The sequence below is a fragment of the Lipotes vexillifer genome, unplaced genomic scaffold, assembly GCF_000442215.2.
Source record: "Lipotes vexillifer unplaced genomic scaffold, Lipotes_vexillifer_v1.1 scaffold229, whole genome shotgun sequence".
NCBI classification, from domain to species: domain Eukaryota; kingdom Metazoa; phylum Chordata; class Mammalia; order Artiodactyla; family Lipotidae; genus Lipotes; species Lipotes vexillifer.
The window spans coordinates 1395421-1421763 of NW_006771155.1; the positions used below are offsets into that span (position 1 = coordinate 1395421).

A 26343-nucleotide genomic window follows, 5' to 3' on the forward strand; every position below is an offset into this window, starting at 1 on the left:
TACAATGGAATATTGCTCGGCCATGAAAAAGAATAAAATAATGCCATTTGCAGCAACCTGGATGGACCTAGAGACTGTCATACTGAGTAAAATAAGTCAGGCAGAGAAAGAGAAATATCATATGATACTGCTTATATGCAGAATCTAAAAAAAAAATGATACAAACGACCTTAATTACAAAACAGAAACGGACTCACAGACTTAGAAAATGAACTTATGGTTACCAGGGGGGAAGGGGGAGGGGGACAGTTAGGGAGTTTGGTATTGACATGTATACACTGCTATATTTAAAATAAATAACCAACAAGGGAAAAAAAAGATAATAAAAAGCTTACCCCCCCCAAAAAATAAATAAATTTTAAAAATGTGTTTATATTTTATAAGGATTCTCAAAAATGGTTTATACTACAAACATCACTTTTACACAAGAGACAAGAAAGATCTACGTGACACCCTTTTGCGCTTTCACTTAAACCAATAATAGTTCAACTTTATAGAGAGTTTACTATGAGCAAAGCACATACTAGATGTTTCAGGTTATTATCTAAATAGCCAGTAATTGCTAATAATAATAATCTAATAAACTTTATATATGAAGCATTTGCTTAGTGTTTTAGATGTATTATCTCAATCTTCTCGACAACTGATACATTCTGTTATTATTCCCATTTTACAGATAAAGACAGAGATAAAGGAGATAGGTAAACATTCTGGACACTTTCCTCATATGAAACATGAAAAAATGTTTCATAAAATGAGAAGTGAGAAGATTGTGTCATTTAATTAGAGTAAATATTAAGCATCCATTCTCCTTACAAATTGAACAGTTATGTTGCTAAAATTAGAATTCTCCTTGATTCTCTCTCCTTTTCTTATCTGATTTAAGCACACAACTTGCTACTTTTAGCCTAAGGATGTAGCAAATGACACGTCACACCACAAGGCAGATTCAAGAAGATTGTGATCTTGTCTACCTGAATTTGAATACATGGTGACACAGTTTTCATCATCATTTGCAAAATTGGGTTCCCCTGTGGCCCAAGCCACATAATCCACTTTGCTTCCGTCCATCCAACTGGAAAAGAAAATTCAGCCATTTAGCAAAAATCCAATCAGAAGAGTTGGCTACAGCCTAGTGGTGGGAACAGGCAAGTCAATCAATTTGAAGACAGCACAGCATCCGAAGCAAAGAGAAGAGAGGTTTCTAGAGAGAAGAGCAGCAGGAAACCCCCAAAGGTCATCGGTGCTCCCCCGGGGAACTGAGGTCTCCTGTAGTAACTGGATGCCTGGCTCGTCTGCCTTCTTTTCCCCCGCTGGAAGAAGCACTTTTAGTCTTGATGTGAGAGAAGAAATGGAGATCCCAGTTACCCTGGAAGTGGACCAGAAGTAAACATCCTCCCATAGGACTTCTTAGGCATGAGTCCCACAAAACAAAACCACCCACAGAGAGATGGAGAATACAGAGTTTCTCACTGGGCCTCTTCTCTGATTTTCATGTTTACTCTGGTTTCCCAGAAGGTAGGTGAGCCAATACTCATTTTCATAAATTACGGAAATCGGGGGGCCGTTCGTTAGCTGGAAGGAGACCAGGAGATCACCGAATTCGACCCTCTCATTTGGAGGATGGTTAAAACGGATGCTTGTCCAAAGGAGCATCATACATTTCTGATCTTTAAAAATAATGAGAGTGAGTTTGGGTCTTTCTTGCCCAAAATGGCAATAGCAGTGACATGGAACATACGTGGTTAATACATCTACGCAGGAGCCAGGAAGACAAACTTGCTCTTCAAACTTAGAAGAACGTGGGTACTAATGAACAAGGAAAGAACCCCCCCAAAATGTACTAATTTCCTCCCTCCTGCAGCTTTTGCTGGCCCCTGAACCTAATGAAAAACAGTATAGTCATTCCTTTGAAGGGAAAGCATTTCAGGCAGTTGAAAGAATACTTCAAAGCAGTGCTCGGAAAGCAGCAAGAGGGGCAGCACGAAAGGCCCCTTTGGTTCTAGGCACCAAGGACAGTCCAAATGGGAATAATTTTTCAAATAAATTCAATATTCATATCTGTATAATACATCTTCCTAGCAGACGATTTACTAACAGTTGATGACCTCCTGAAACAAAGAGAGGCGACATTTTGCAAGATTCAATCAGAGTCTGAGTTGTTTGAGATTTATAATGTTGAAATATTTAACAGGATTTTTAAAAATTGGTTTTTGTTTTTAAGATGCTTTGTAGATTGAGAGCCCAGCAGGATTTTTTTTTACATTCATTCGGCAGAACCAAAATCTGAAAATCACTTTTTGTTGCTCATCAGAGCACTGTCCTAAGCAAAGTTGTTTTATTTTGATTTACTTACGTAAACTTTTTATCCAAGCTGATCAATAAACCAATAAAATATGCTGGCTGTGCATCATTCCTGTTTACCTAGAACATGGAAGTTTACATATAGTTCAATCTGTACTTACAGGATAAGCAAATTCTTAAATAAAACCTACAGATTAATGAGGCAGGCTACTTGGGGACTTTTCTAAGGAGGCATTCAGACAGAAACTTTGTTGTATATTCAATGGTTTTCATAGAAATAAAAGGAAAAATATGCACATTATATAACAACCTGCATTTATATAGCAAATACCTTAAGACATTCTCTGTAACATCAGATGCCATTAGTAATTAGACACTATTAAAGACGTTCTCTAAAACAAAGTAGCCATTTGGGATTATGTGTCTAAGGAAAGACTTCTCCACCCACATATATGCTGGTGCAATATTAGGAAATATCCTGAGAATTTCAAACCGTGGTATATCTACGGAGATGGAGATAAGTCATGCTACAGTCCAATACCTTTGTGATCAAATGAATTTTTATTCTTTCGTTACTGTTGAACTTATTTTTTTCCTTCTCTCCCTCTTACCTCCTTTCTGGAAAACAACAAAGATGCCATGAAGATTTTTAAAGAAAAAGATCAAGCCAAGGACGCTTGGAAAAAAACCAATTATACCTTCACTGTTAGCTGACAATTTTGGCACAACCAAAAAAGAGTTTTATATGAATAATCAAGCTGTACTATCTATTAACCAAGAATCTGGTTAAGATTAAGACATAAATTATAATCAACTTGCACTAAACACAAAGGGTCTAGGATTGATATATAACAACTAGTTAAGAATGATAATCTTTGAAAATCAAATTAGTGAACTCAAAGCCATCAAGTCTGGATTCTCCCAAAGCCCAGGCTAATCACTGTTTCTGGGTTCTCTGATTCTCCACTGAATACTCCAGCAATCAGGTCATTCACTTCTGCGATGGCCAATACCCAGCACCCCTGCCCTGACACTCACATCTTTACCCCTGACCTTAGGAGGTTCAAATTCAGCACATAATTGGAAATTGCACCATGGGGTAGCAATCGTAGACATTGTCTTTGCTTAGCACATGTCACTGTTCCATTCTTAAATTAATCATATGCTTACATATTTCCATAGAAACTTCTTTTCGCTTTCACTTCGGATAGAAACAAGATCACCAAAATTCCTCTTGCAAAATTCTCGTGCCTTGTCCATGGTTTCCTTCTCTTTGCTAAAATAATACTGGTAGTCTTTGTAAATAGCCCACCCATCGTCAGTGACCGGTGGATCTGAAAAATTAGTGAAAAAAAGGTGATGAATTTTATTTAGACAAATTCAAGAATCTGGTATGTATGCTACACAACAGTGAAAAGAGCAGAGTAGCCCTATCAGAGGTATCTGCAGCTCTGAGAGCTCAGAAGGAGAAGGAAGTTGATGACAATACAGACTGAATCACCTAAATCCAAATATCTAGTTTCCACTAACTCTGTAAAAACTAGTTACTTTTCTTCTCAGCTAAGTTCCATGGATCATTATTGGGTAAAAGAACTCCCAATGTTACATTCATCAATAGGAGCTGGAATGACTGACATACACGCACCCATGATGTTTTAGGTTCAAAGAGTGGAAACTGTGAGAAAGCAACTTTCATCTTAAATCTAACAAAGAACTTGTAAAAGATGGACTTGGGTGCTTCAATGTGTAATTGAAGAACTAAGGAATTCAGGTACCAGGAGGGCTCCAAAGGCTTTTTCCCAACTATGGAATTCTATGGTTCTGTGCTATAGTAGGCTGAGTAAAAGCCTCAAAGATGCCCAGGTCTTAATCTCTGGAATCTGTGACTGTTATACAGAAAACGTACTTTGTAGATATGATTAAGTTAAGAAACTGCAGATGGAGAGATTACCCTAAATTATGTGGGTGGGCCCTAAATGTAAATCGTAAGTATCCTTACAGAGGGAGATGTGAGTACAGAAGAAGGTGGTGATGTGACAAACGAAGGAAGACGCTACACTGCTGGTTTTGAAGATAAAGGGAGGGGCCATGAACCAACAAATGCAAGGAATGCAGCTCTAGAAGCTTGTGACAAGGAAGTAGATTCACCCTTAGAGGCTCTGGAGGGAGCATGGTCCTGCCTATCCCTTGATTTTAGCCCAGGGAAACAGTTCACATCTCTGACCTCCAGAACTATAAGGGAATAAATGTGTGTAGCTTTAAGCCACCAAGTTTGTGGTAATTTGTTACAGCAGCCATAGGAAACTAATACATGAGGGCCTTGGATTTGATTCATGAAAGCTGAGAAGTGATATTAACATGCCTTATGTTTGTGCATGGAAGCATCTGTCTGGAGGAGTAGATCCAAACTTTCATGAGATTCTCAAAGATATTAAGAACCTCTTCTCTCCACCTTCCTAGGGTAAGGTTTTTTGTTTGTTTGTCTGTTTTGGTTTTGGTTTGTTTGTTTGTTTTTTTCCATTGAGAAAGGAGAGAGGAAAAAAAGGAATCTATTTTCTATTTCTATCAATATAGAAATCAGGAAAAAAGGAAACACCTACTGTCTTGAGGAGCTGGGGTTGGCTCAGGCTTTGGTGTTTGTCCTGGAAAACAAAAGAAAATTAGATATAAACAGTGCCTGAACTTGTGCTATTACATATCCTTCTTGTTTCACTATTTTCACGGGTCAATATAGCTAAAAACTTAACTGCTCTCTCTTTCTCTTCCTCCCTCCCAATCTTCAATTCTCCTATCAGTTGTGGGGGAGAAGGATAAAGAGAAACAGAATTAGGAGTTAAGAGTTAATCAGATCAGGTCCAACAATACCACCAGAAATTGGAAGACAGTTTTTTAGGCCCCAAAAGTAACATCATAAAAAAGAAAGAAAAGAACATGAGTTTTGGAATCAGAAAGTCTAAGTTCAAATCCCAGTTTGGGGTTTAAATGTCTTACCCTTAACTTTCTCAACTGCAAAAAGGAGTTAGTCACATACGTAAAGAGATGGGGTAAAATATGAGTTACTTGTACTTAGAAAGTGCTCAATAGATGTTAGTTTTACAGTGGTGCATCTTATAACGAGCTGTGAAAGTACTTAAATTTTCATTATTTGAAACCATTAAATACGAACTATTTATTTACAAAATATAGTTTATTCAAGAAACTTATTCTTGGGGCTTCCCTGGTAGCACAGTGATTAAGAATCCACCTGCCAATGCAGGGGACACGGGTTCGAGCCCTGGTCCGGGAAGATCCCACATGCCACGGAGCAACTAAGCCTGTGCGCCACAACTACTGAGCCTGCGCTCTAGAGCTCGCGAGCCACAACTACTGAGCCTGTGGGCCACAACTACTGAGGCCACGCACCACAGCTACTGAAGCCTGTGCGCCTAGAGCCCGTGTTCCGCAACAGGAGAAGCCACTGCAATGAGAAGCCTGCGCACCGCAACGAAGAGTAGCCCCTGCTCGCTGCAGCTAGAGAAAGCCCGCCTGCAGCAACGAAGACCCAACGCAGCCAAAAATAAATTTGAAAGAAAAGAAAACTTATTCTTACTAAATGTTTGTTTTATGAAACATTACATAAAATATTTTTCTTTCCAAGTAGTTACTAATACTTGGACTTTGCTGGAATCCAATAAAAGGACTCAAGTTACTTAGCTTTCGGTTTAATGAATTTAACATCTGTAAGAACAGAGCTACTAATACTACAAAAGGAAATTAGTCTTTGGTAGCTAAGAGGCTTTTAAAGAAAAACGGGCCACTATTTATTCTTCCATTCTGAAAACACTGTAAACACTGCTCTAAGCAAGAAGGAAAATAAGCAGACAGTAGGAGAGCAACACAGTATCTTTAGCGATGGAGCTGGAACAGTAGCCAAGGATCCCCGACAGCAGGGGGCGACGTGGTTCCATTTATCTGTCCACAGAGGAGGAAGTGATACATATTTTGGTTCAAGGGTGGACCTGTTTGTTTATCCGAAAAGAATCTGACTTGGACATGTGGAACTTTCTGAGTCACAAATCATGATGGATAAGTATGCATTGATCATTTGGGGCCATCAATAACATGGTGGGTCTTACAGCATCAGGGGCCTCAAAATGGTGCCAGTTACTTGATTGAACATTTCCTTGAGAAATCCATAAGCAGCATATTCAGACTGAGGGAAACTTTCACCTATTGAATGACTAACGTGGGTCAGAGGGTGGAAATGCCCAAACAGAAACTGCACCCTCATTACTCTGCTTACAGAGTAGAGCACCTACCCACTCCCATGCCTATAGGACCTGAGCAAGAACCGCAGCTCGTGAGAATTATTTTGGAGGATGTGACTCTGGTCCAGGATTCCCGGGTGGCCTTTTGATCTTCTCTTCCTTTGGAACATTTACCTGTGCTCAGCGACTGCATATTCTTATCCTGTGAAATGATGGCCCCTCTGCCAATTCCCTTATTTTGTTTGTTTGGTTCCACAGATAAAGGGAAGATATTGGGATCACTGAAGGTTAGTTCTCCACTCTGAGATAAAGGAGAGGACAGATCATCATACCTTTCCGTATCTGGCAAATCCAGTTGTTAAGATGTTCACAGTTAATATCGTTCCAGGACATACCAGGGTCACCTTTCAACTCACCACAATACTCAACATTTTGATAATTATTAGGTTCTCCATAAGCCCAATTTTCATATGAAACCTATATTAGAAACATTACATTACAACCATTAGCCATTTTTATCAGGCCAATGCCAATCAACCATCCAAACACAAAAGGAAAGATGTTTACATTTTTAACCGCTTCAGTTTTTTTTCACAATAGGTTTGTTCTGCAAACAAGTTTTATGGACACAGCTGGGAAAGAAACAGCTTTCATTACATGAAACTTCTGAAGTCAAATAGAGTATGCTATTAAGTATTATAAAATTTTCTTTCCCCCTTATTAAATAGAATAGATCCAGGGCCATGAAAGTGGAATTTGTATACAGGAAAAACCTGGCAAAAAAGTTCCACTTCTCAGTATTGGGAGTTCCTCAATGTATCACTCATTCTTAAGGGATAATATTTCATTGTGACACTGGAAACCTTCTTTTTACTAGAGGGGTAGGAGAGAGAAACATAATTAGTTCTCCTTACCAAAGAAAAGACTGATGAAATGTTACTAAGGAAGCTACCAAACGTTGCCAAAGTGAACAGTGGAGATAAATGGAGGGCTGGGATTAGGTCCTCTACGGAGTTCTCAGAGTGGAATCATAGCCCACAAGGTTTTAGAATAAGCATCATGATCTATTTTCCAGAGATCTAAATATAAAATCCATGTTAACAATGGAGCCACCAAGTAATCCACCCTACCGAGCACCTTGAAAAGTTGCTGAGGGGTTGGGACAGGAGGTAGAACTGAAAGTATACAAAATCACTTCCTGTGATGATGGCCAGCACATGCCACAGCCTCTCACTTCCCCATTCCTGAGAATGGAGAAGTCTGACAAAGCTTAATGGTTTCTAATGGAATATCAAAAGTTGTTTCCATACCTCCTAGTCTATAAGAGGTCATAAAACACTCAATTTTAAAGAAGTTTAGCTACTTGCACACCAATTTGGCATGAGAGAATGAAGACATTATTTTATATCAATTAGAGGAATGAGTTTCCTATTTTTTTTTCATCCAGTCCACCATGTTCCACCTTGGGTGAACAGGAGAACTGTACTGGGACAGGGGCAGAATAATGGTCCTAAAATAGCATTCATTTTGCATAGAAAAAGGTCTCTAGCTCTCATAATAACCCATCTTACCAAAAATTTGGAGTAAGCCAAAAGGTTAATATCAAAATAAATACATGATAAAGTAAGAAAATGATATGTTAAGTCAAATTACTCACAGGAGATCCATCACTCCAAGTAAAGCCCTCAGAAGGACTTCCATATGTCAGTCCCAACCAAAACAGTTCATGGTAGCTTCCACTAGCTCTGCAACATACAAGATATAAAGGTAGCTTATGAACTGTTTGGTTACCTATGAGTCCTAATCAAATTTGAAAATGACCCCCAAAACATAAATTAGTTAGTACACAGGTAAAAGGATTCAATGACTAAATGTAAGCTTTATGCAACAGTTGTGCATTTTGGTACAACCTGTAAATATCCTGAAAACAAGCTGCTGTTTGAAAGAACTGTAAAGCATTGGAAGGTGCTCATTCATTTATTCATTTAACAATATGTACTGTCTTATACGTTTATAGCGCAATTCATCACAGGATTTATATCTATAAAATTAAAGCATTTAGAAGTGAAACTAAATCAAAAAGTGCCCACGGATTCAGGATATGATATATGTATCCAAAGCAGCATAAGGAGCCAACAATTTTGGAAATATGAGAATTTTCTCAACACCATTAACACCCAACAGGTCAAAGAAAGGAGTATTGTATAGAAAAGCTACTTACGTTATTAATCGCCATATTGTTTGCTGTTCCTCCTTATTATTGATACTAGCTAGATCTCCACCCAGAGCTCTACAAAAATCTCGAGATTCAAACCATGTTTTCTTCTCATGTTTTCCTTTTGTAAACAGCTAAAGGTGATACAGATTCAGAATTTATTTTACACTTCATAGCTTATCAAACCAAGAGAAATAATCTACTTTTGATGAGATTTCATTTATAGAAAAGCAAGACATTACAATGGCCCCAAACAATGTAATTCTCTTGGCTGAAAATCAACTTGTGAGTGAATATTTGGGTAACAAAATTTGGGGGATGATTTTGTTGAGAAAACCTTAGAAAATGAACTTATTTTATAGAACCTGGAGAAGTCAGGTTAAAAGCTTTAGGCGTATGGGTTTGGCATACAGCTTCTTGTGGAAGATAGGAGTAATTTGGTTAAGTGTAAAAAGTGGCATTGAGATGGAAGAGAATGAAAAGAAACTTGATATAGAGAAAGTAAACATGAATTTAAAAAATTTAAGGGTAATAACCTGCCTAAGATTGTGCCACAGTTTCTTATCCTGTTTAACTTAAACAATGAATAACCCAGCAGCCTTCCAACACTTTGTTGTTATGTTCTTAAAACTGCCTTTTCCTTTTTCCTTATGGATGTATATTTTAACAACGATTGGAGAACGTGTCATGACTGACACTTATCGGGGAGAGCATCTAAAAAGATGGCATATAAGCTAAACTAAAGCTAAGATTTACAGAATGTAGAGAATATGTCATATTATCCACAGTGATAGTATGGGAAATATCCATCAGGATGCAAACAGTAAAGGAGTTCATTGTATCCACCAACTTTTATAATTTTCATTCATTATTTCTCAGAGACGTGGCCCCCACCATTGCAGGCTTGTAGAAAAAGGGATTTGCTTCCAGTGGACTATGGTTGCCCAGCTGTCATAGAGCAACCCAAGGCAATCTTGACCTTGACCTTACTTGAGTTATCTGGATACAGGTAACTTGAGCAACTTTCCACTGCAGTAATTCTCAAGACTCCTGTGAATATCTCAAGTTGTTAGATGGTGATATAAGATTTTATTTTCTTAAATCAATTTACTAACAGCTGAATTTTATTACTAATTCTCACATCTTAATATGTACAAAGATGGTCTATATGTTTTCAAACAAACCCTACCCCAAGCACCTCTAAAACCATAATTTCTAGGGAAGCACATATTTGGATTCGTTGAACATCCACCTGGATAAAATCTGCTGGAACCCCTGGTTCACTTCACAGCTCTGGAGAATTCTACTCCTTCTTTCAAAAATTCTGCAGCTCATCTCCATAGCCTGCCACCCTCAGGCGAATGGCTGTGCATAGGCCGAACCTGGCGTTTGTGCAATAACTCAAAAGTTTCCAGAGGCAGCAATCAAATACCTGATTGGCTTTGCATCAGTCCTCAATCCATTTGTAAAATCCTCTCCTGTCTTGGCTCAATGTGTTCCCTTCTATGTAAATTATGCTTTTAGCTTTGACTGGCTAATCTAGATTGAACGGCTAATCTGGATTGAACAGCTAATGAGTCTCTGTTGCTGCTAAGTAGAAGTTACCAGCTCAACTAGCCCTTGAGTTAGAGGAGACTAAACCTCATTCTGACACATGTTAGTAACTCAGGCTCTTCATCAGCTTTGCCTAACTGTCTTACAAAACATGCCAGGGCCATATGCCTCAAAGGACTGAACAAAAGAAGTCCAGAGAACTGGCCTTTAGAGAATAATGTCATTAAGTGGTAGATAATAAGTACATTGCTATATTTGGCTAAACCCAACCTTCTCTAGAAAGAATATGATTTACAAGAGAGAAAAAAAAACCCAAATGCTTAATGCATTGGGGTATGGGGTATGTTTTTTGTTTGGGTGAACTTGATTGCATAAGGAGAAAATGGATGGTCCAGTCTAGGAATGTATTGATTGATAGCAGGATATCAAATTGTCATTTATTGGTCACTGAACGGCCATGTTGCCCTATGGGAAGTCTTTCATCTCCCATCAGGCATAATAATCAGGGGTTAAATCAGAACAAGGGAGTATTCTCTCTAGAATCCCAGTGTGACATGATCGCAGATTCGTTTATCAGTTCACTTAGCCTAAAGCTTGGGCTCCAAGAACAGAGTCAAAATGGGATGCAACAAGCTAGCATGAGGGGGAGCAGAAATTTTCACTAAGATAAAAAGAAGTGCGAGCTCATACTAGGGCAAGCAAGCATGGGAGAGAGGAAAGACGCCAAGAGTGAGAGGTGAGGAAGGCAAAGCCGGAGAAGAAAGGCTGCCGCGAGTTGTGTTTGTGGGATGGGTTGTGTTTGCTGTTCTAAAAGCAACTGGTCCTCAGCAATGCACCCAAGGAGAGCTCTTTAAAAACAATGGATGCCCAAGCCCCCTGCCAGATCAATAAAATCAGAATTTCTACAGGTGGAGCCTGGGCATTGGTTTTGTTTCAATTCCTTAGGTGATTCTTTAGGCTGAAGCATATCCCAAATTCTTTAAGAGCTTAGCAATTGAGACTTACCTTGAAACACAAGCTTGTTTTACTGGAGGTGCCCCAATCCTCTGGACATTTGGGTTCCGGGGTGGTTGTAGGCTCTGGTGGGCGAGTTACTCCTTCTGCCCAGTGTTTGCACACAAATTTTGCCTTTTCTTCACATCTCAAGACATCCCACAAGCCCCCTGCAACCCCAGTTCTCATGGCAACACACCCGGCTTTCCGTCCTGCAGGTAACAAAGCAGAATTCACTCAACAAGTGATTGTGAAAGCCAGCTACGTTCACGGAAGACAGTTCAAACCTGAGCCTCAAGCTGTGGGATCGAATCTACATGTGACGAGAAAATGTAGAGGAGAGATCCTGCAGCATTTGGCAACTGATTTGTGTTATTTTTGAACCATTATTTACCTTTTATTTGTGTGGCCTATATCCCCAACTGAATTATAATCTCAAATGTCAGGGTTTTGGTAACATTTTGTATTTCTAATATTTGGCAGGGTGCCCCCCTCAACACAGATATTTAACAGTACAGTAGTTTTAGTATGATAAAATTTACCATAATGACAAAAATAATGTTTGGGGTTTTTTTTCCCAAGGAAGTTGATTTTTTTGAATTTAGTTTTTATTTTATATCGCTGTCTAGTTGATTTACAATGTTGTGTTAGTTTCAGGTGTACAGCAAAGTGATTCAGTTATACACGTACATATACCCAAAAATAATGGGGTTTCGATGTTTCTTTCTTTTTTAAAAAAATTATTTAAGATCTGTTATTTTTCCCCCTGGGGTCCATGTAGATATCTGAGAACAGAAGTTCTTTGGACTTCAAAATGAGACACGCCTGAGCTAGAGATTTTAGATCAATTACTCAACTACTATGAACCCATTTCCTCCTCTTAAAATGCAAATACTGCTACCTACCTTACAGAGTTGTGATGCATGCCAGCTTTAATGGATAAAAAAGTACATAAAAGACAGTGTGGAGTACACTAAGCTTCATGGTTTGAAGCTTTGTTTTACCATCATCATTATTTCAAAATAGTAATTAAGATAGAGCTTTGGAAACATTAGGATTCCTTGCTGCTAAGATGAGATAGTCTGATTGCTGTCATTTTAAAGGCAGTAAATGTTTAGAAGTAACTCTCAAAGTTCTGGGGAGGTATATTTTTCCCAAAGTATTTTCTGTAAGATTGCTAATTCCCTATGACTCTGGTTTGATCCATTTTTATTCCCCAAGGATGTTACAGGATTAATCTCTCAGAATCCTACTGCTAAATGATCAACACCAGTGAAATGAAGGAGTTTTGCCTGGAGAGTAAGAATTACCACCTTTCCAAAAAACAAAAACGTGCACACAGCTCTTAATATACTGCCCTGTTCTTTCAAAATAAACTGAAGTCTTACTATTTTTCAGAATGTTCAATAATTAAACAAAAATCACACTATCCAAATTACTGATCTCTTTTCCTTATTGACAGCTGAGGATACAAATTTTTAAAACTTCTGAAGATTAGGACTTATTAGGCCAAGTAGTTAATTTGTGCCCTTAAGCTATACTATTCCTTCTTTAGCTTTTTATCCAGGCACAATGAAACACTTGCTATAAGGATGTTGAATTTCCTAAGTGCAGTCATACTGAATTATGTCATAGACTAGACACCAGTGCATAAAGAAAGCAAAAGAATCTTTCAGAGTCTACTTCAGAAACTTCTTATTAAAGAAGGCAAATCGGGCTTCCCTGGTGGCGCAGTGGTTGAGAGTCCGCCTGCCAATGCAGGGGACACGGGTTAGTGCCCTGGTCCGGGAAGATCCCACATGCCGCGGAGCGGCTGGCAAGTGAGCCACTGCCGCTGAGCGTGCGCGTCCGGAGCCTGTGCTCCGCAACGGGAGAGGCCACAACAGTGAGAGGCCCGTGTACCGCAAAAAAAAAAAAAAAAAAAAAAGAAGGCAAATCAAAATTTATAGGGAGGGAGGGTGATCTTAGTGCAAACAGCCTGGATTTGGAAATTACAAAGATTAGTCTAAATCCGTGCTTATAAATATTTCAAGTTCCAGTTTCCACCTCTTTACAATGAGGATACTTAAACTTACCTTGCAGGTTTCCTATAAGGATAAAATTAAATCCAAGACATATCAAGGGCTAAACGGGGTAGCCCATTCAAGATATTGAAATAATGAGTTCCACATAAGCACTAAATCTTGTTCCAGATTTAACGCAGTCATAATTCTATTCATAGTTACATTGAAAAGCTTTATACCCCTTGAGGACAGTTTTAAGTTCTCAGAAGTAAGTTAACCATTTGGAATCTTTATGACCATTTAGGATTTCATCACTGTTTCATAAATACTTCAAATAGAGTGGTACTGGATAACCTAGCAGTTTTCTCTTCCCTTTTTTTTTTTTTTTTTTTTAGACCACTGCAAGCTAATGGGAACATTTTTAAAAGAAAAAGCAAAAAGAGAATGAAATATAAGATAATAAAATCTAAAAAGCACAATTAATTTACATAAGTCTATTTGGAAAGGTGCCGTGAAGGAATTACAGGCTTGGCCCAATGGATGTGTAGGGTAAATGGAAACCCAAGACCAAAGTGCTGGGACTTCCCTGGTGGTCCAGTGGTTAAGAATCCACGCTTCCACTGCAGAGGGCAGGGGTTCCATCCCTGCTCGGGGAACTAAGATCCCTCAGGCTACATGATGCGGCCAAAAAAGAAGAAAAAAAGAATACAGATTCTTGGTCCGCTCTCCAGACCACCTGAAACAAGACCGAAGCTCTGAACATACCTGGCATATCTGAATTCCAGTGGGTGAACTGAACCCCTTCCACGATGGTCCACTGAAAAGTTCCTTTGTTTTGTACATCTGAAAGTCCTATCCAAAAATATCTTTCAGGCCTCAATCCAACCAAACTAGTCAGAAAGGCTTGTTCGTATCTTAAAAAAAAAAAAAATTAACTAAATTTTAGAAAAATGTGAATTTTTCTAATTATCCACAGGAAAAGTATCTCAATTGTATGCCCGAGCTATGCTTCAGTTGGCAAATCAAACCTATTGTGTTCTACTTACATGTCATTTAAATAATGCAAATTTTCACTAAGGAAATGTGATCTTATGAAGGAAAAATATCATACAGCTGATTGAATAAAATCATTCAAATGTACCCAAACTATTTTTCTCTGTTGCTCACCAGGCCCTCTGCTCCTCCTCAAAGTGAAAGAGAGCCCTGAAAATGCAAAGGAGAAAACTATCGCCTTTTAAAATACATTGTTTGAAAATCAGTCCACTTTTCAAATATTTCAAATGCTCTACACAATTCTTGGTGAAGTAAGTGGAGGGGTTGTAACATTATCGAGGACAATACAATTAGAAAATCGGTGTGGATTTTCCACTCAATTTCATTCTCATTTTTCAGCTCTGAAACAAAAGAGAAAATTATCAAGAAATACAGAGAACTAGAGGTTCAATCTCTAGAAAGAACTGGGAGCAGAATCACAAATTCCAGCGTTCGCTCTCCTCTGGATCCCATCCTTATATTTGGCGTAATCTGGTAATAATACAATGTAGTTGGTAAGGCAAACAAAATTTGTCTTAATTGATAAACAGACAATGACGCAGCAACATATGCAAAAAATTACCTCTTTGGAGCAAAAGAAAAGTGATGTCCAAAGTTTCCAGGAACAAGGGGAGCTGTAGATGGCTCCAGCGAGAATAGAGAGGGAAACGGAGAGAAAGCCACAATAACAGAACATTTGTTTGACCCTAGTCTGAATGATTTCATTCCCTAAACTGAACAAACCAAAAAAATTAAAAAGTAACAACTCAATTTTTCTTAAAGCCCCAAAACCAAATTGAACCACAGAGTTAGTGAGTTCCTGAACACAAGTATCACAGAAAACACATAAGGAAAAGCAAACTTAAAATAGAAAATCTAGGGAAATCTCTATTCCAGTAGACCAAAGACCAACAGTACAAATCAGAACATGCTCCCACAGTGCTTAAAAATGTATAGCTCACTTCCAGGTCATAAGATAAAAATTACCTATGTTCTTATTTTCAGAGGTTAGCATTGTATCAGGGTATTACAATGTATCAGACATTTAATTATACATGAAAAAAGAATGTTGAAAAACAAGATCTTTTATAAAGACTATATGAATTCTATGACATCTTTCATTTTATGAAATAATTTTTAATATCAATAGCATTCTCTACATTTTATTGGGTCTGCGTTGAAAGGTCAATAAATGTAACTTACTGTATTAAAACTCAATAATTTTTACCTATTTACTTCCAATCAAATGGACATTTTTTAAAATTTCTTTTAAGTTTCTTCTGTGCCTGATCCGGTACTTTGCAAAAAGCAGGAGAAAAATAAATACTAAAACCTAAAGAAGGATGGGACTCTAGATGTTAAAAGTTACATAAAATTCTCTGTGTCCACATCATTTTCTGGACCTAATAATCTAGTAAACCTAGCAAAGCAAAGCAAAACAAAGAATGGAAGACTGGAAAGAATGAATAAAATATTCAGTAAATCTCTCTGCCTTCTTTTTTGTTGGAGGTGGTAGTAAAGATAGAAAGTATGATTTTTGACATGACAAATTTTACTTACTTTTTTTGCTTTAAAAAATTTGAGATCTGCTACATTTTTTAAAAGTTAGATCTCTCATGGAGCTCAATATCAAAAAAACAAACAACCCAATTAAAAAATGGGAAGAAGACCTATATAGACATTTCACCAAAGAAGACATACAGATGGCCAAGAAGCACATGAAAAGATGCTCAACATCACTAATTATTAGAGAAATGCATATGAAAACTACAATGAGGTATCACCTCACACCAGTTAGAATGGCCATCACCAAAAAATCTACAAACAGTAAAAAATCTACAAACCCTGGAGAGGGTGTGGAGAAAAGGGAACCCTTTTGCACTGTTGGTGGGAATGTAAATTGATACAGCCACTATGGAGAACAGTATGGAGGTTCCTTATAAAACTAAACATAGAACTATCAAATGACCCAGCAATCCCACTACTGGGCATATACCCTGAGAAAATTGTAATTCAAAAGGACACATGCATCCCGATGTTCATTGCAGCTCTATTTACAATAGCCAGGACATGGAAACAACCTAAATGGCCATCGACAGACAAATGGATAAAGAAGATTTGGTACATATATACAATGGAATATTATTCAGCCATAAAAAGGAACGAAATTTGGTCATTTGTAGAGACGTGGATGGTCCTAGAGTCTGTCATACAGAGTGAAGTAAGCCAGAAAGAGAAAAACAAATATCATATATTAACTCATATATGTGGAATCTAGAAAAATGGTACAGATGAACCTATTTGTAGGGAAGGAATAGAGATATAGAGGTAGAGAACGGACATGCGGACACGGGGGGTGGGGAAGGGGAGGGTGGGACAAATTGGGAGATTAGGTTTGACATAAATACACTACCATGTGTAAAATAGCTAGCTAGTGGGAACGTGCTGTATAGCACGGGGAGCTCAGGTTGGTGCTCTGTGACGACCTAGTTGGGTGGGATGGGGATGGGTGGGAGAGAGGTCCAAAAGGGAGGGGATATAGGTATACATATAGCTGATTCACTTCCTTGTACAGCAGAAACTACCACAACATTGTAAAGCAATTATACTCCAATAAGTAAATAAATAAGTAAATTTAGATCCATAAACAACATTTACCAGAGCATTAGCAAACTGTTCTGAACATTGTTTGATGGTACTAAAAGTAGCAAAATATTTTATTGTGTTTTCAATGAAGAATCCAAATAAAAACATGATTCTTAATGCTCCTATATTTACAAACCACACTTCAAGATTCAATGTAATGTACTCAGAAATTTAGAGAACATTGATATGCTTTTTTGGAAATGGTTCATTATTTGATACATTTTTTTAAAAACATGAAAATAGTTGCATACCTGTCTTCAATAGTTGTTAGGTAAGCCTTCTCATTCACACAGGTTTGGTTTGCTTCTGTAAATGTTGAAAGTGTGTGTCCAATCAAATAGCAGTAGAAGCCATGTCTTTTCCAGCCCTATTGATGTTATGAAGCAGATTATCATGCATATTTATTATATAATATTATTTTAATAATTTCTCTATGATGAAACACAAATTGATAAACAATAGAAGTGTGTAAAGAACACAAATATGAATAATTTGACACGCAATGAAAACAATTTATGTGAATAAGGAAAACAGGAGTGCATTGTTCCTCAAATGGCAATTATGATACAAAATGGGGTGAGGGGAGTCATTCTCTCCACTTCTGATGCAACTTCCAACAAAAATGATTTGTGACATGTTTACCCAAGAAACTGAACAAAATGGCTAAGATCTCAGTTTTAGAATAGGTAACCACAGGAAATAATTTGCAGAATAACAAGCCTAGTCACCTATTGAAGCCAGTAGTAGATGGTGAGTATAAAGCTGTACCATCTGGCCACAGGATAGTACTTATCAAACTTTTGGCAACATGATTTGATGTGATTCCTCTCCCACACTTCAAACACACAGAAATAAAAGCATGCTAAATAAAAACATAACAATAAACAGAAAATCCATACTAGAGTTTGGGAGAAAGAAGGGGAAATCTCCAGGTATCAAAAATAAATACTAGAAAACTAAAAAGCTGGAATGGAGAATGCACAAGCTGAGACTGTAGTTGCCTGGTTACGAATCAGACCAAGATTAAGGCCCTAGAGTCTAGGGGCTGGGGTATTAATGTCCATACAGATTAGGATATTTGGCCATCAGCCCACCTGAGGCAGGGAGATAGAACTGAAGTCCTTGTGTAAAGATGATACCCACTAAGGGTAGCCCCTCTTTGAAAGGAGAGCAAGAAAACTCCACCCACAGAAGGAGGAAATGACAGAGATTCCTGTCACCTGCCTGGCGTTCTGGGTGAAGGAAGAAAAAAAATTCTTCTGTTTGAAAATAAATACCAAGTCTGTGCCATAGATGGGTGCCAGTCCCAACTTTACACTATCCACATTGTATGAGAATCTACAGCCCAAAAAATAAAATATAAAATGTAGTCTACAGAAGGAGAAACTTGCAGGCACTTTGAGAAGTAAAATGTAAAACCACATGACAGAAATATTTCCACAATCCAGGTCATGTAAGACATGACATTTGAGGGTCAGGGTGGGGATGGGATGGGGACGAATTCACAGTCAAAAATTATAAACCATGTGAGAAAAATGTCTCATTTTAAGGGAGAGTCAACAGTTTAACATAATAAAACAATCTGGAAAAAATATAAAAAGAAGCATGTTGAGATGATTCAAGTGACAAAAGAAGAAACAGAATCAGTGATGAAAGACCAAAATACTATGAACAAAGAACGAGAGGATTCAAACACACACAAAAAAGAATTTCTGGAAAAGAAAAATATGAAGTTAAAAACTCAATGGCCAGATTAAATATAGAAAATACGGTTTCAGAAAGATTATTAAATTGACTGAATGTAGGAGAGATGAGAAGATGAAAAGGTGCTTTAAAAATCATATTGATAGAAAATATAAATGATAGAGTGAGAAGGTTGAAAATCAACCTGAGAGAAGTTTCAGAAGCACCGAATAAAATGAATGACTGGTAATTTTCAAGAATGGAAAGGTACAAATCCTCAAAATGAAGAGGCTCACTCAATACCAAATGGAACCAATAAAATAAATCCCAAACTGAACACATTGTACTTACAGACAGAGAAAATGAGATCTTAAAATCAATCAGAGAGAAAATACAGAGGATCCACTTTTTAAAAAAAGATTTAGTCTAGTAGGAATTCCAGTGGCAAAAATAAAGGCCAGGAGAAAATGAAATAATATGTAAAGTGCTGTCAGAAAACAGCTATCAATCTAGAATTCTAAAATGACCTACATAAGTTACTATGCAGGATGAAGATGAATTCAAGAGATTTCCAAACAAAGAGAGTTTTCCACTCCCAAATCCCAGGGAAAGAACTTCTAAAAGATTTACTTTGGCAAGAAAGAAAAGACAAGGGGAGCAAGTGGGCTAAAAGTCTACACTGAGCAAAGAAGTCAATAAATGTTAGTAAATCCAGGTCTAACTGCCTGGACAAATAGCAAAGATACCTAACTGGTGGTGGGAAGTTAAAGAATGGAATAGTAATAAGATCTGTAGTTTAGTCAGTAATATTGTATCCATGCCAACTACCTGTAGGGATCATGTACTCTGGTTAGAGAAAATGCTGTCATTGGCTGAAGTGGAGTGGAGGATACAGGGGAATTCTCGGTACTCTTTTTTTCAACTTCTTGTGAGTCTAACATTACTTCAAAATTTGAAAAATTTTGAATGTTTGAGTGGAATAATTAACATTCATTTTGTTCATGAGGCAGAGAGAGATATTGGTTAACTTCAAGTCAGGAATGCATGTTAAAAATATAAGGGGGGGCTTCCCTGGTGGCGCAGTGGTTGAGAGTCCGCCTGCTGATGCAGGGGACACGAGTTCGTGCCCCGGTCCGGGAGGATCCCACATGCCACGGAGCAGCTGGGCCCGTGAGCCATGGCTGCTGAGCCTGCACGTCCGGAGCCTGTGCTCCGCAACGGGAGAGGCCACAGCAGTGAGAGGCCCGCGTACCGCAAAAAGACAACAAAAAAAAAGCAAGCAGCTGGAGAAAGAGGTTCCAGGGAAATACCACACAAAAGATAGTTTCTGTGGCAATATTAATATTATTTAAAATTGACTTTATGATAAAAAAGCATTACTATGAATGAAGAAAATAATTACATAGTTGAAGGACTGATTCACCAAGAAGATATAATACAGATCAAAGTACATAAATCAAAACTTGATACAATTACAAGGAGAATATTTTGTGAAGCAGACAAAATATTAGAAATATAGAATATCTGGATAATATAATTGCTAAGTTTTATCCATTCACCATATATAGACCCCTGAACCCCCAGATCAAAGATCATTCTGTTCAAGCACAGATGGAATATTTATAAAAACTGACTATGAACTAGATAATGAAGAAAATCTCAACAAATAACAACAAAAACTTTATACGAGCACAATGCAGTGAAATTTAAATCAACAGTAGCTCTCAATTATTTAGGAACTAAAACACAAACAAAACCCCATCACTACCAGCAAATTCTACCACTATGAATACACACACACACACACATTTCTAAATAATTCATGGGTCAAAAAAATCTTAATGGAAATAAAAAATATTTACAATTTAGTCATATGAAAACACCACATAACAAAACTTGGTGGCAATTCCACCTTTTATTTCTGTAAGCATTTTAATACACATTCACTTTAATGTCATCTCCATTAATTCCACCATCTAAGCTCCTGGTGGTGTGTTTTATAATTTTGGATTTCACACTCATCTGTGGGATTCCCAATCAGCCTGGGAAGGAGGACTTCTGTATAAAGAGGATTTACATTTGCATCTGTCAGACATCCAGGAATATTAGCAACTCGGGACCATTTCATGTTAATTTCTTAGATCAAGGTTTTCCATACAGGTAGCAATGAATTGAAAACTGAATCCCAGATCTTTATGACAGAAGGCCTGTAGTTCTGAATTCTCAGAAATACCCCTACACCACCAAGTACCCAGGCCCAGACAAAAAAACTATTATCTTCCTTTGTTGACAAGTGGATTTTTTTTTTTAGACTTTGCAGCGATTTGAGGAAATCAGTGCCTAGAGCATGTGTTTTTAAACCGGCTAAATTAATATCTCTGAGTTCTTGTATCTTCTCCTGTTTAGTTAGAAATATAATGTTTATCTTTTAAGATCACTGAAAGCATAATAACCACACTCAACAAACAGTTGGCCGATATTTTCTTCTTTTTCTTATTTAACCTAATGGTTAAATTGGATTTTATCATTATAGACATGACAGTTCACAGAAAAAATATACACAAAATTTTGATTGTGCAGAAGTAATAAAATTTGAGCATTGGTTTATTACTTATAGAAAATTACAAGAATAGACAATCTCCTGTACCTGCATATGATTAGGCAAAGAATATGTAAGGATACTGGTAGTGAAACCAGCAGTGAAAGTGTACTTGGCAGGAAACTTGGGTTCTAGCCTTACCTCTGTGTGACTAATACAAAGTTATCACTTCTCTGGGCTGAAATTTCCAGAACGCAAAAATTAAAAGGGGGTTTTCAAGCATCACTGAGATCCTTACTATCTCTCACTGTAGGATTTTCTGTGTTGGCTCTATTTTTCTTTATGGTTTAATTGTTCAGTACTCAATTATGTTTCATGAATTCTGGTGTTTGTTATGATTTGATCACAACTTCACACTCTTGGACAGAAAATCGGTTTCTACTTTATTGTTATCCAAGAGAAGTGAGAAAGGAAAAAAGAGGAAGATGGGCAACTCAGCGATCAAACAGGAAAATGACAACCATACTCCCTGTATTTTGCAGCTTCTTTATGCTTTTAGAAACAGCTCCACAGAAATCACTTACTTTAACCTCAAAGAAAGATAAGACCTGCGGGGAGGTATTACTAACTGTGGTGCAGGTGAGAACAAAGCACAATAGGACTACATGGTTTGACTTGGTTTAACTGAGTTACTACCTGGTACTACCAACTAGAGTCTAGACCTCCTGCCTCCCAGACCCTCAGGGATCTACTGAGAAGACTCCCCACCAGAAACAGGCTCACCAGAAATATTATAAATGGAAAAAATGACTAAGGATTGTTTGCTGTCTGCAAATTAAGGTTATCCACTGGAAATGTCCTTGATGACCCATAGCGTCATAGACTACCACTACCTGTAAGGTGGAGCGGTTGGCCCCTATTATTAAGTACCTTCACAGACAAAAATAAAGCTATCACATCATATTTGCTGATCTGAAACCACTGTGTGCGTTCTGTACTCACTCTCCGGCAGCCTGTTTCCACTTCCACTATTCCTGGAGCTTGGGCTTGTGATTTCATCTTACAGATGTAGCCAAGAGACTGTTCACAGGCCCGATCGGCCCAGTACCCATCCTGCAGAAAGCAAAGGAAAAAAAAACCCAAAAAACTCAATGATCATCAGTTGTTTGGTGCTATTTCCTCATAACTGCACCTCTGAAAAGGGAAATAAAGATTTGAGGTTATTAAGAGAAAAAGGCATCTATGAAAAGGAAAGGTAAATGGACATTTTACCAGGAAACTGCAAATTTGACTTTGGCTACAAAGATATAAAGAGATTGCAGCCCCAGTATGTTTTTTATATCTTCGCTGTCAAGCCACTCTGGAGGGGGATCTAGAGAGAAACGAAAAATGCTCATAAGCCCTTAAGAGATGGTCCCAACAGAAGGTTTACCTCCTCTTCCATCCCTATGGGCAGCTGTTTCCAAGTTAACTGAGTACGTTTAAAGCCACCCAGAAAAAAGGCCCCAAGCAACATGCCCAACCTGAACACACACCTGAAACCAGTTTTCTTCCCTCCATTCTTCCCATTTCTATTGATGAGGGTCCCCCCGGAGCTAAGGTACCATATTTCATTCTACTTCAAATTCCACCCTTTCTGCCTTCCTTAGAGATTTCACGTTAAAAGACTTCTCTTCCCCTTCCCTTAACTGCTAAACACCTTGAAAAATGTTTTCCGTACCCACTACAACCTGGTACTCAACTCTTCAGCCAGTGTAATATTTGCAAATTGCAGATTAGGTTTGGCTACTCCCAGGCTAATGCATGTTTTCTCATGGCCAGTATTTTCCCCACACACCCCTCTACCTCTCACTCCATGATTTCAGCCATGCTTTCAACTCTTTTGAGTTCCCTACAAGTAGGATGCTCTCTGGTTTCCCCTTCCCAGGACACACTTCTGCCTATTCTTTCAATAATTAACACATACTCTTTTCTTAAGCTTTCAATTCATCACCATAATAACAACCACAGTGATAAAAACAGTAGCTAATACTTATTGAGCAGGAAGTTTGGGCCAGGCACTGTGCACGTTATACACCTTAACCCGTTTAATCCTTATACCCACCATATGAGCTGGGTATGATGATTATTAATATTTTACAAATGAGGAAATAAGCCATGCATCAAAACCAAGCCTCTTAACGACCATCTTCATTCTCTATTAACAAAAGATTACTTGATGATATACTTCAGTCGTTAAAGTGATATTTAAGACATGGAAGCCATTTTTTCATATTTGGCACCTCTTTATAACCTAAAAGAAAATCTGTAGCTCTCCAAGCACAGACTCTAGGCTGTTGGACCCAGAGTAGATCTAGCTAGGTCTCCATCCACTCAGAGCAACCAGCTAAAAGTAGGACCAAAGCTCTGAATTGATTAATCAAGCCATGTAAAAACATGTGCCACCACCTGTGGAGAAAAGGGAACCTTCCTACACCATTGGTGGGAATGTAAATTGGTGCAGCCACTATGGAGAACAGTATGGAGGTTCCTCCAAAAAACAAAAATAAAACTACCATATGACCCAGCAATCCCATTCCTAGGCATATACCCAGAGAAAACTATAATTTGATATATGCACCCCAACGTTCATTGCAGCACTATTTACAATGGCCAGGACATGGAACCAACCTAAATGTCCATCGACAGAAGAATGGATAAAAAAGTTGTGGTACATATATACAACAGAATTAGCCATAAAAAAGAACAAAATAATGCCAATTGCAGCAACATGGATGGACCTAGAGATTGTCATACTGAGTGAAGTAAGGCAGACACAGAAAGACAAATATATATCACTTATACATGGAATCTAAAAAACGTGTACAAATAAACTTATTTACAAAACAGAAGCAGAGTCACAGATGTAGAAAACATATGGTTATCGGGGGGAAAGGGGGAAGAGATAAATTGGGAGGTTGGGATTGACATATACACACTACTATATATAAAATAGATAACTAATAAGGACCTGCTGTATAGCACAGGGAACTCTACTCAATACTCTGCAATGACCTATATGGGAATAGAATTTTAAAAAGAGTGGATATATGTGTATGCATAACTGATTCACTTTGCTGTACAGTAGACACTAACACAACACTGAAAATCAACTATACTCCAATAAAAATTTTAAAAGAACAAACTTAGAACCAAGCATAGGAATGATATGAGCGTTCATTATTGGTTAATTTCATCTTTGAAATGAAAGTTTCTGTCTGTTGCTTTTCTAGTCCTCTTGAGAATTTGGGTGTGCCAGACAATCGAGAGAGACTCAAAAAACTGAATCCGAATTCTCGTTCAACCCTGATCTATGTCAATTCAGTAGAATAGAAACAATGGAAACAATCGTACGTAATAAGAGGGACAGAGGAAAATTTCCCTGTGGCTTTTGCTAGATATCAGTAACTAAAGTTGCCTTACTTTGCCTTTCATCACTGCACAGTCTTCCTGCCTATTGTTTTCATGACTTGGTTCTCCACGAAGCCATTTGGTAAATGTTACAGGGGCTCCATCACTCCATTCAAAGTACATTTGAATCTTGATGTCATTTAAGCCAATCCATAACTCATCACTTGGCTCTAAACAGGAGGAAAAACACAGAAGTCATTTACCCAAAGTTTTCTTTCTAAACATCAGAAGGTTATCAGGAAAAGAAGACCCATTCTTTAACAACAACTCCCTTGATATTATCACTAGCATGAAAGACCATCCTCTTGAGCTTGAAACGATCTACCTCTGTAGACTGAGATGTCAACGACATTTTATGTCGTCAATTTTAGTTTAAAATGTGTAATGTATTCTTCACATTGTGGATATGACTGTATTCTTTTGTTGTGCTACTGCAAATTCTATCTCCTGGGAGTTGTTAAACAGAAACTGAAGCAGGTCTATCATTATCCTCTATCTTGTGAAGCTGCTTTTTTGTTATAAATAATTTACCATACCAACCACACTCATGGTGCTGGAAATATGGCAGTTTCTTTATACATAAATATATTTGACTACTATTAAATCTTATAGACTGTTTTAAAATAATAAAAATTAAAAACCACTCCTATTTTACTGATGATGTTATCAAGAACATTCTAGGTGTTTCTGTTAAAGTTTAATCACTGTAATAGGAGTGAAAATGATCCATACAGTGAGAAGATATATAAACTGAAGGGTTGGGCTGTCTTCTGGCATTTAGCACTTATTTATGTATATGAATGAATCTGCCACCATTTTCACTATGAAACACCAGAAAAACCCAAATAACAAACAAAAGTTAAAATAAAAACAACCAGGTATAGATATAAAAGATGATCATTCTGTTTTGAAAATTCTATGAAGAGCATTATTGATCTTATCAGTAGTTTTAATTCTAAGAATTCTAAATATCATAAGTAAAAACGGGACAAAATAGAAGGCCTGAGTTCTCATAACTAAAATCATACACATTTCCATATTTTAAAAATTGAAGGAATACACAATTCAATATCTATTTAAGTTTCATATGTTCTTTAAACAGTTAAATAAAATTACTTGCCAAAAGTTTGTAAAGATGATATTGTAGTAGAAAATTAGAAAAATGCCGCATTGTATAGGAATTTCCCTAAATGGTTTAGTCTCTTCCTCCTAAAATTGTCACTCAACTTTGCTTTTGGAGAAGTCCCTGACTGGCCTGGTGCCAGTCCCAGCAGATGTTTCCAGCACCATGAAACATGAATGGCATTGCCAGGATGATCCCTTTTCCTTTCACTTAATCTGGCAGATCATGTTCTTTGGGCAGCAAATATAGGCTCCAAGATGACCTCATGTACCCCTCCAGGTTTTTAGGTTCAAGACCAATGAAAACCTAAACTCCCAAGTCCCACAATTATAATAAAGTATTAAGAGTTTCTGATAAACATTTTTCTCACTAAACTGTTCTCCCCCTGTATGCACAAGCTTGATGCTACAAAAATATATAAGATGTGAGCATAAAGTTGTTAGACGGACTTATCAATCTGTTAGGGAAGCTGTCTTTGTTGATGGAGTCATAACTTATATGTGTAGGTCCCAATTTATCCACTGTATTTCCATGATTAACATGAAAGACATCAA

General features: G+C 37.6%; 1 protein-coding gene across 1 annotated transcript in view; it reads right to left on the minus strand.

Moving 5' to 3' along the window:
- Positions 1-26343, minus strand: part of MRC1 (mannose receptor C-type 1) — a 99645-nt gene that overhangs the window by 32444 nt on the left and 40858 nt on the right. Inside the window, exons 8-19 of the mRNA XM_007446571.1 lie at positions 24679-24836; positions 22219-22329; positions 17246-17361; positions 14082-14230; positions 11326-11525; positions 8773-8900; positions 8209-8296; positions 6884-7028; positions 4905-4946; positions 3475-3638; positions 2357-2424; positions 975-1075 (exon numbers count right to left, since the gene is read on the minus strand). Of these exons, the coding sequence (XP_007446633.1) occupies positions 975-1075; positions 2357-2424; positions 3475-3638; positions 4905-4946; positions 6884-7028; positions 8209-8296; positions 8773-8900; positions 11326-11525; positions 14082-14230; positions 17246-17361; positions 22219-22329; positions 24679-24836 (1470 nt within the window). The remainder of the gene's footprint in view (positions 1-974; positions 1076-2356; positions 2425-3474; positions 3639-4904; positions 4947-6883; positions 7029-8208; positions 8297-8772; positions 8901-11325; positions 11526-14081; positions 14231-17245; positions 17362-22218; positions 22330-24678; positions 24837-26343) is intronic.